The sequence below is a fragment of the Mesoplodon mirus genome (genome assembly GCF_964341445.2).
Source record: "Mesoplodon mirus genome assembly, contig: HAP1_SCAFFOLD_1201, whole genome shotgun sequence".
Classification (NCBI taxonomy): domain Eukaryota; kingdom Metazoa; phylum Chordata; class Mammalia; order Artiodactyla; family Ziphiidae; genus Mesoplodon; species Mesoplodon mirus.
Window position 1 is genome coordinate 52,265 of NW_028294876.1, and position 10,280 is coordinate 62,544.

Consider the following 10,280-nt stretch of genomic DNA (forward strand, 5'->3'; position numbering starts at 1 on the left):
AACTGAATTCAGATTTGAGATATGTTAAAGGCGTATGAACGTGTAAGTGAGATTTTCATGTCCACTACTTCACTCTTTCAGTTACTATATCCCACATAAAAATCTCTGGATGATACTGCTATATACAGCTGGGAGAATGACAATAAAAATGGTCAGTGAATCTTGTATGGAAAGAATTTTGACCATAAAAATCCCTAAAATGGGTGAACAGAGAAACCACAAGTAGAAATGACCAGTTAGGAAAGTGACAAGGTGCATTTTGGCTAAGACTAGTTCGTGATTCTCTGTGGAACGAATGGCACTAAAGACATATACTCAAGCAGAGTGGATGAGGTTTATGGTATTTCCCTCATGGCACAGGGCGAAAACCCAGAGTGGATCGGACTCTTCAGAGCTACAGGTCTTTTCCCGCCAAATGAGTGGCTCTGAAAAGAGCCTTTGGTTTGAGATGCTCAGATGGTCCGGAGGCAGCTCATTTGCCAGTGGTGTATCTGATGACGGCCTTGCTGGCTTTGGACATGGCATGCTTGCCCAGCTCCCCAGGCAGCAGCAGGCGCACGGAGGTCTGGATCTCTCCAGAGCTGAGGGTGGAGCGCTTGCTGGAGCAGACCAGGTGCGCCGCCTCGTTGGCGATTCGCTCAAACATATCCTTAACGAACGAATCCATGACGTCCACGGCCTCCTCTGAGAGGCTCAGGCCCTCGTGGGCCTGCTTCAGCACCCTGGGGAAATAGGCGGCAAAGCTGTCGAAGCCATCAGAGCGGCGGCGGCTGCGGTAGCCGCGGCGCTTCGGTGTCTTCTGCTTCGGGTTCTTTGGCTCGGCTTTGGAGGGCTCTGCTTCCTTGGTGGCCAGGCTTTCTTCAGACGTCTCAGGCGAAGGCTCAGACATGTCAGAACCGTCTCCCCCACAGCTCAGAGGGAAGGACAGTGCGGCAGTTGAGTGCCGCTGGCCCCGTTTATACTCCCTGCCTTCTCTGATGTCACGGGCAATGTTCATATCTGATTGGATAAAATGCAAAGCAGGGAGGCCTGTCACTAAGGCACCCCATGTCACGTGTGAGTGGATGGCCCCCTGCTTGGCCTCCAGTCAACCAATCACAGTGGAAATCTGGTGACCTTTAAACTTTCCGTGACCTCTACCAGAAAATCTTTGAACTATGCCCCACGTAGGCAAAGTTCACCTCAGCTGATTTATGCCTACTATTTATGCATGAGAACTCTGAGAAGTTGTCACCTAAGCCACCTACATTGAATAAAACTCAGTTTGAGCTTCCTGAACGAGTCTGACCTCCCTAACTGAAGTCGTTGCCTCCATCAGAATGACTTTGGCCACTTGGCAGCCATTTTACTCCCACACAGAATCTTACCTTTCCATGGCTGAGCCTCCATGGCCTGAGCAGGAACTCTCTGACATGGTCTGCAGAGTGCTCCTCAAAATCATGGGACATAATTCACCAGCTATTACCTCCAATTCTTATCAAAACCTCCAGTGATCAGAATGAAGAGAATGACAAAACCACTTTCTGCAAAGACAGAACACAAACAGAAATGGGAATACTTACACATAAACACTAAAATTATTTAACATTTAGTAAATTTTAAATTCTTTTAACATTAATTAGGTCCCCAAAATACCACACATACTGGAATTGATGAATAAATGTGAGCTGTTATTTTAACAAAACTGGTTACTCTGAGTACTGAGAAACTGCCAGTGTGAGAGAAAAATAATCAATAAAATACCTAAGAATAAATGTACTTAAGTTAGTAAAAGACCTGTACTTGGAAAACTATAAGACACTGATGAAAGGAATTGACGACATCACAGAGGGAAAGATATTCCATGTTTATTGGTTGGAAGAATTAATATTGTTAAAATGACTGTACTATCCAAGGCAATCGACAGATTCAATGTAATCCCTATGAAAATACCGGGGCATTTTTCACAGAACTATACAAAAAGTTTTTAAATGTGTGTGGAAACACAAAAGGTCCCGAATAGCCAAAACAATCTTAAGAAAGAAGACCAGAGCTGGAGGAATATGGTTCCCTGACTTCAGGCTATACCAGAAAACTACAGTAATCAATCAGTATAGTACTGGCACTAAAACAGACGCATAGATTAGTGGAATAGAAGAGAGAGCCCAGAAATAAACCCATGAACTTACGGTCAATTAATCTACAATAAAAAAGGCAAGAATATATAATGGAGAAAAGACAGTCTCTTCAATAAATGGTGCTGGGAAAACTGGATAGCTAGATGTAATAAAATGAAATTAGAAAATTCTCCAACAGCAATCACAAAAATAAACTCAAAATGGATTAAGGACCTAAATATAATACATATCGTATTATGTAGGAAGTCGTTTTAAGAAAAAGAATCCATTAATATTTTTAGTGAGCTTTGTTTCTTTCACATTTATAAATTCAGAAATTAAATGGACACATTAGTTAAAAAAAACCCCAAAATATTCAAAATATACCATAATTGGTTTTGAAGTGATAACTGGGACCTCAGAGATGACTGATACATAGGAAATCTAGGATGGAGAGGGGAAAGGGAAAGTCTGATGTTGAAGATTGGAAAGGGGAGTAACAACTAGTAATTATTCACTTCAGTTGATTGAGGGAATACGGGAACCTAGTGAGCAATCACCTTGTAACGTTGTGGTTTATTGTAAAGGCAAACTGAGGGAAATGGCTTCACTGCTTAAATAACAGTTATAAGTCTCAAATCAGGGATGATAGTATTGATAGGAAGAGTATAGCCCATTCAGAAACCTTTTCACCATTACTGTGTTTATGGATTCACTTAAAAAGGGGACTCCAATACAGCATAGAAATAAGTGCAACAAAAAGTTCAGGAAACAACTTATTCCAGGCTGCCTAGAATCAGAAGTCTACTCCAACTCGTTCAGATGATCTAATTCTATTCTTTTCTAGGCCTTATTCTCTTGTTTTTGAAGTGGAAAACCTTCATGACTTGTAGCTCAACATCATGGGGATGGTGGGAGCATCCAGTCAGAGAGGTTCAAGTCCACCTCGACACCAGGTCAGCCAATGAGGGACCCAAACTGGTAGCCACAGTCACTGGGCCACTCACTCTATAGTGCGGTGTTCATGAATGAACCAGTAACAGTCTTCCTGGGATGTTCAGGTTTGGTGACAGTAGGGTAACAAGTGTGATTATTTATCTGCTGTTTGTTTCTTTGTTTTATAAATCTAATCAAGGTCGGGCTTCCCTGGTGGCGCAGCAGTTGAGAGTCCGCCTGCCAAGGCAGGGGATACGGGTTCGTGCCCCGGTCCGGGAAGATCCCACATGCCGCAGAGCGGCTGGGCCCGTGAGCCATGGCCGCTGAGCCTGTGCGTCCGGAGCCTGTGCTCTGCAACGGGAGAGGCCACAACAGTGAGAGGCCCACGTACCGCAAAAAAAAAAAAAAAAAAAAAAAAAAAATCTAATCAAGGTCATTTAAATATTATATAAGTTTTCTAGAGCTTCTGTACAAAATGCTGGTGATTGGGTCACTTAAACAACATACATTTATTGTCTCATACTTCTGGAGGCTCTAAGTCCAAATCAAGGTTACATCTGAGTTGGATCTTATGCAAGGTGTGAATGCATAAGGGGCATCTATTCTAGGACCCTCTCCTTGCCTTGTGGATAGCTGAAATCTCCCTACACCTCCACACATTTTCCTCCCTATATGTATGTATCTATGTCTGATTTTCCCTTTTTATATGGATGCAACTCATTTGGATTAAGACCTACTCTAATGAACATATTTTAACTTGATTACCCAGTAAAGATTCCAAATATGATCACATATGAGTACGAGTATTTACAGCATAGATAGATGAATTTTAGAGGTACAAATTCAACCCATAGGAGATATGTATTCTGAGCTAAATATAGACATATCTCCTGCCTCTTCCATTTTATTAAGAGAACACTGGTGACCACTTAAGTGAAACAAGGTGGCCCTGCCACAGTCATTTTCACAATTATGTGAATGTTCAGTAATTTCATTTTAGTATTTTATTTCTTCTTATCTGTGAGGGAGAAGATACTCTGTCATTTTCAATTTTTAGAAAGTATTATGTTGCTTTACACCTACATATTTTTCAATTTTTGTATTCCATTTGTACTTCTTTTTAAAAAGTTGTAATTATTTCCTATTGTGTAGGATATAAGAACCTGTAAAGTATATCACTCTCAGCCAAACACTGAGATAAATTCCTGATAATCTACAAAATCAAACTTTTCCTGAGCCCCTCAGAAGAGGGACAGGTCTCTACAGGACAGACTAAACAAAATACTTTTTTTAAATTGGCAGAGCCTTGTGAGATAAGGAAAAAGAATTGGGGTGCCGTGGCAAGATACTAGAGAGAGCTTCCCTGAGTAGTTCAGGTATGAAGGAGGCAGTGTCTTTTAAAGAATGGGCAGTGAAAGTCTGTGTTTTTCAGTCCAAGATTGAAGAATTCTGACGGGCTATTATATCTCCAGAGCTCTCCTTGGTCGCTGGAGTAAATATTTAGGATAAATGAGTCCCATTTTCAGGAATCTTATTTATTATTTTGTGGAATATTAGAGGAATCTTATGAAAGAATTTTTTTAAAAGAATATGATTCCCAAGGAGACCAGGAAAATCTTCCACCAAATCAATGGCAAGTAAATATCTCTGTGTGGGACCTCAAGTTGGTCGTACAGAACCTGAATATAATTTTGGAAGCAGAAAGCTCATTTCAGAGCCATTGCATTTTCAAAAAGAGAACTGTGGACCCATAGGATAAAATGGTATTTCACAAAATTATTTAATTCCTATTGTGCTCATTGTTGCTGCTTCAATATCCCAGTGTTTGCCCGTATGAAATACAAATGTTTTTCTAAACATTTCTTGCACATTAATAATATGTGAGAATTCCTGTTAAGAAATCTAACCTACTAGGATATTTTTATTGTGCTAGGTGTGTTTTACATTTAGTAAATCCAATAATCAAATACAGGCATTAGTAAACCAGTGTTACAACTGTACCATATACGCTGTGAAGACAGAAGCGCAAGGATAAGTGACACACATGGCATCTAGGAAGGAGAGAGGGAAAATGGAGTTCAAGGTTGAAGACCTTGGAGGAGATATGAGCATATGTAATTATTCACTTCAGAGTGTAATTGAAGAAAATGGACACCTAAAGAGCAATCATGATCTAATGGTGTTGACTACTGAAAATACGAATTAGAGCAAGGGCTTTACTGCTTAAATAACAAACTATAAGTTCCAACCCTAAGAAAATAGTATTAATAGGACAAGCATACCCCATTCAAACTTTTTTCAACATTATCTGTATTACAGAATTCATTGTAAAACATAAGCGAGAACTGAAACACGTTGCAGAAATAACTGCAATATTCTACACAGAGGCATTGTGAAATTCATCAGCCTTTGAGAAGTGAAGATAAGCAGAAACCATATAGCTCAGTGGATCTGATACTTGAGCAGGTATTTTGTCATGCACCTGAGTGAAATTTGTTGTAAGTAGGAATAATATGCAAGGTTATTGTGCTTGTTGAAGTAAATGGACTGGCTTGTGTAATCTATCCCTCTGAAAACCCAGATTCCTTTACCATATTCTGGTAGGTGAAGGGCGTTACCCAAAGTCACATATTTACTGAATTAGAACTGACACCAGGACCTAGGTGATTCCCTAAATCTCACTTCAGTGTCTGACCCATTAGGCATGGTTTTGCCTTTGAGTGTGTGAGTCTATCAGAGGATAACAGAAACCATGCTTCTCTTGATCAACCTGCTTGATAGGAAATACCTTTATATAAAAGAATAAACTTCAATTACCTCAATCTCCATTTGGAAATTAATTCAAGTGAAAAAGTATAATCAAGTGTTTCCCTTAACCACACTCCAACATCATGCAAGGGCATATATCCAGGGCTTCTTATGCTTTTCCCTCTCCCTAAATTTTGTCCTCAAACCTGCCCCATTTATGACTCTGTGGATATGTACTTTTCAAGGCACAGCTGAGAGGGATAGATTACAACTGAAGTGTCAGGCATTAGAGGACCCAAGAAAGAAGGGAACCACGAGAAATATGGGAGAACTCTGTGTCCCTAAGTCAGAAAAATTAGATATTGAAACCCTGTCTGTCCAAGTTCCTTTCACCAAGAAATCTCTACTTACATCCCCCTTGCTGCCTACCTGTGTGTTTCTTTGTCTACATGCAGGGTCCTACAAGTGGGAGAGGGTGTCTATAATGTTTAGACACTTCATTCCACTTTAGTGTGAAAGTTGTGGTGTAGAGTATAGGATTCCACTAAATGATAGGTGTCCCTCTCCTAGTGGTAGGTAAAGAGTAAACGAATCCATAGACAACCACCTTAGTATAATGAACAAAACACTTGTTTCTTGGCCATACCCTGTGTATGGCACCCAAAAGGATCTCAAGAAGCTTGGTTTTAGTGGATATTAGATCCAGGAATGTTGCTCATTCCTGGATACTCCTTCCAATGAGAGGTTCTGTTCATTTCCCCCTCCTCTTGAGCTGATGAAGGCTGTGATTATTTTGAGCAATAAATAGAATATGGTGGAAATTATATTATGCCAATTATGGGGTTAAGCTTTAAGAGGGAATGTCCTTCTGTCTTGCTTTTTGAGGACACATGGCTACCATGTAAAAGGTCAGCCTATCCTGCTGGACATCCCCACAAGAAAAGAGGTCCCTTGCAGCACCAGGCATGTGTGTGAAAGTTGCCTGGAACTTTGCAGCGTAGCTTAAATATCAGCTGATTACCACTGAGTGATCTTAGTATGGTTTATATTTTTAAGGGACGTTTACACTTCTTGTTTGGAAATTGTTTGGGTATTGGGTAGAAAAACTGAAAATCCTCCAATTATAAATTGTAATATACAAAATTATATATATATATATATATATATATATATATATATATATATATATATATATTTTTTTTTTTTTTTTTTTTTTTTTTTTTTGCGGTACGCGGGCTTCTCACTGCCGTGGCCTCTCCCGTTGCAGAGCACAGGCTCCGGACGCGCAGGCTCAGCGGCCATGGCTCACGGGCCCAGCTGCTCCGCGGCATGTGGGATCTTCCCAGACCGGGGCACGAACCCGTGTCCCCTGCATCAGCAGGCGGACTCTCAACCACTGCGCCACCAGGGAAGCCCCCAAAATTATGTTAAACATTATTTTAAATACTCAGGTGTGCTTGAAAATGGGCTCAAATTAATAGACAGCTGAGACATACACATAATTCTAAATGCTTAATTGACTGGGACTTCCCTGGTGGCAAGGACACAACACTCCCAACGCAGGGGGCCTGGGTTCAATCCCTGGTCAAGGAACTAGACCCCACATGCCTCAACTATGAGTTTGCATGCTGCAACTAAAGATCCCGCATACTGCAACTAAAGATTCCACATGCTCCAACTAAAAGGTCCCGTGTGCCGCAGCTAAGACCCGATGCAGCCAAATAAATAAGTAAATAAATATTTTTTAAAAAATGAAATAAATGCTTAATTGACTATACCCATAGTGAAAAACTGGACTTTTTTTCTCATAAGAAATAAAGAACCAAGGAAAATTCTAATTTTGTCCCTAACTATGGTTGGGGAATAAAATGTTGCCTTGAGAATCTGTAATCAAAAGAGTGCCCTGATGTAGCTTTGGTGTTCTAATTAACAATATCAGCATGGCCCAACTAATTTCTGTTTGTAAACTCATATATATGGCAAATACAAATCTAATTATTTCTAGGGGAGCTTAACCTTAATTGAGGCTTCTACAAATATTCCTACAGTTAAAGTCCTCCAAAACAAGCACAGATTTCCCCCCTTCCAAAATGCCAACATCAGCATAAACAATAAACCAAAATGGAAACCTGTAAAGATTTATCATCAAAGTACAAGAAATGTTAATTAACATATTTAAATAGATGATAAGATACATAATACATGAGTAATCAATAGCTAATTATCAAAGAGATGCAAATAGGGCTTCCCTGGTGGCACAGTGGTTGAGAGTCCACCTGCTGATGCGGGGGACGCAGGTTCGTGCCCCGGTCCGGGAGGATCCCACATGCCGCAGGGCGGCTGGGCCGGTGGGCCATGGCTGCTGGGCCTGTGCGTCCGGAACCTGTGCTCCACAACGGGAGAGGCCGCAGCAGTGAGGGGCCCGCGTACCGCAAAAAAAAAAAAAAAAAAAAAAAAAAGATGCAAATAAGCTTTCTAGTACAGAAAATCATAAACACTGGAATAGAAGAGTAAAGAAATTTTAAATAGCTAAGACACCCCTGGAGAGAGAATATGTGAATTAGAAGGTAGATTAAAAAATAATACAGAATACTTCATAAAGAGAATAAAAGGATTAAATGGAGATCAAGACACCTAACAAATGGACTAAGAAAGTATAAAGTACATCTCCTAGGGATACCAGAAGTGGCAAACATTCCTTAGAAGTTCCTTTCACATGGTATCTGTTGGTGTAAATATTGATACCATGATTTTTCATGTTGTCTCCAATCTCTTTTATTCTGAATTAAGTTCTAAGGACACAAACATCGATATGGTGTTTAGTGTGCAGGATATTTATGCATGCTCAATGCCCAAGAAAGGGATGCGAGAGGTAGGTGTGGGCAGAGGGAGAAGTGCACATCTAACGCAGACCCTCCAAAATTACTTTCTCATCCCATGCTGAGTTCTAAAGGCCTGTTGAAGTCATTTCACATTGGTCCAACATAGCCAGATCTTTATGCCACCTCCTTGATCAGTCCTTGGAAGTGGGCCAACTCAAGAAGTACAGAACATTGGACAAGGTAGCTATGTGCAGCAGAGGTAACATCTAAAGTGGCTTATGGCTAAGGACTGGCAGTAAGTCTGTCCTTGTTTTGGTGTGCTGAGTGGTCCATCTTCAAGTCTATCAAAGTCTTATCATGATACTTAGGCTAGGAGTACAACACTACGTGGATGGTTACTTACTCTCACCACTCACTTTCGGCTTCCATTTGTTGATGAAAGGAGATTTACTGTCACAGTATTTGCATTGCTCTGTATACAATGTGTCTTTTTGTCTGCTATTATGATCTATATGCTAACTCTGTAGCTTTAATATGATGTGTCCAAGTATGCTCCCTGAATCTATGGAATCAAGGCTTTCCTAAATTCTGGATAATTATCAACCGTGTCCCTGTGAATATTATTATTCTAAAATTTAACAAGGTTACCACTTCTGGCATGCCTACAAAATGCACTTAATACCTTCTTAGTCCATTTCTTAGGTCCCTTGGCCTCTCTTTAATCTTCTACTTCATTTATCTTACTATGAGCTATTCTGTGTAATTTCTTTCATCTGTTTTCTAATTCACCAATTCTCCATCCAGCTGTGTCTCATCTGTTGTGTAAAATTTCTTGGAAGAAATTGACAAGAATACAATAATATTAGGGAACTTTAACGCCCCACTTACAGCAATAGACAGATAATCCAGATAAAAAATCAGTAAGGAAGTAGTGGCCTTAAATGACACATTAGACTAGTTGCACTTAATAGACATCTACAGGACATTCCATTCAAAAACAGCAGAATACACATTCTTTTCAAGTGCACATGAAACTTTCTCCAGGATAGATCACATGCTGTGCCACAACCCAAGTCTCAACAAATTTAAGAGGACAGAAATTGTACCAAGCATTTTTTCTAACCACACTGTATGAAACTAGAAAATGATTACATAAAGAAAAATGGGAAAACCACAAACACATGGAGACTAAACGATATGCTAGTAATAAACCAATGGGTCAGTGAGGAAATCAAAGAGGAAGTTAGAAAATACCTGGAGACAAATGAAAATAAAAATACATCTTTCCAAAACCTATGGGGCACAGCAAAAGCAGTTCTAAGAGGGAAGCTTATAGCCATACCGACTTACTTCAAGACACAAGAAAAATCTCAAATAAACGACCTACCCCAACATCTAAAAGAATAAGAAAAAAACAAACCAAGCTCAAGGTCGGCAGAAGGAAGGAAATAATAAATATCAGAGAGAAAATAAGTAAAAAAGAGATAAAAAGCAATAGAAGGGCTTCCCTGATGGAGCAGTGGTTAAGAATCTGCCTGCCAGTGCAGGGGACACAGGTTCGAGCCCTGGTCCAGGAACATCCCACGTGCCATGGAACAACTAAGCCTGTGTGCCACAACTACTGAGCCAGCTCTCTAGAGCACATGAGCCACAACTATTACCTATTACCCTATTCTTT

At 40.2% G+C, this 10,280-nt stretch overlaps 1 protein-coding gene across 1 annotated transcript; it reads right to left on the reverse strand.

The window, feature by feature from the left end:
* Positions 1 to 347: 347 nt before the first annotated feature.
* Positions 348 to 933, reverse strand: LOC309797902 (late histone H2B.L4-like). The gene has a single exon (XM_082646285.1). It carries the CDS (start codon positions 887 to 889, stop codon positions 473 to 475), a length of 417 nt encoding a protein of 138 aa, XP_082502411.1. The 5' UTR covers positions 890 to 933; the 3' UTR covers positions 348 to 472.
* Between the last annotated feature and the right edge of the window lie 9,347 nt (positions 934 to 10,280).

Excerpts from the sequence above, each read along its gene's own strand:
- LOC309797902 (XM_082646285.1), bottom strand. The coding sequence starts at position 889 with ATGTCTGAGCCTTCGCCTGAGACGTCTGAAGAAAGCCTGGCCACCAAG.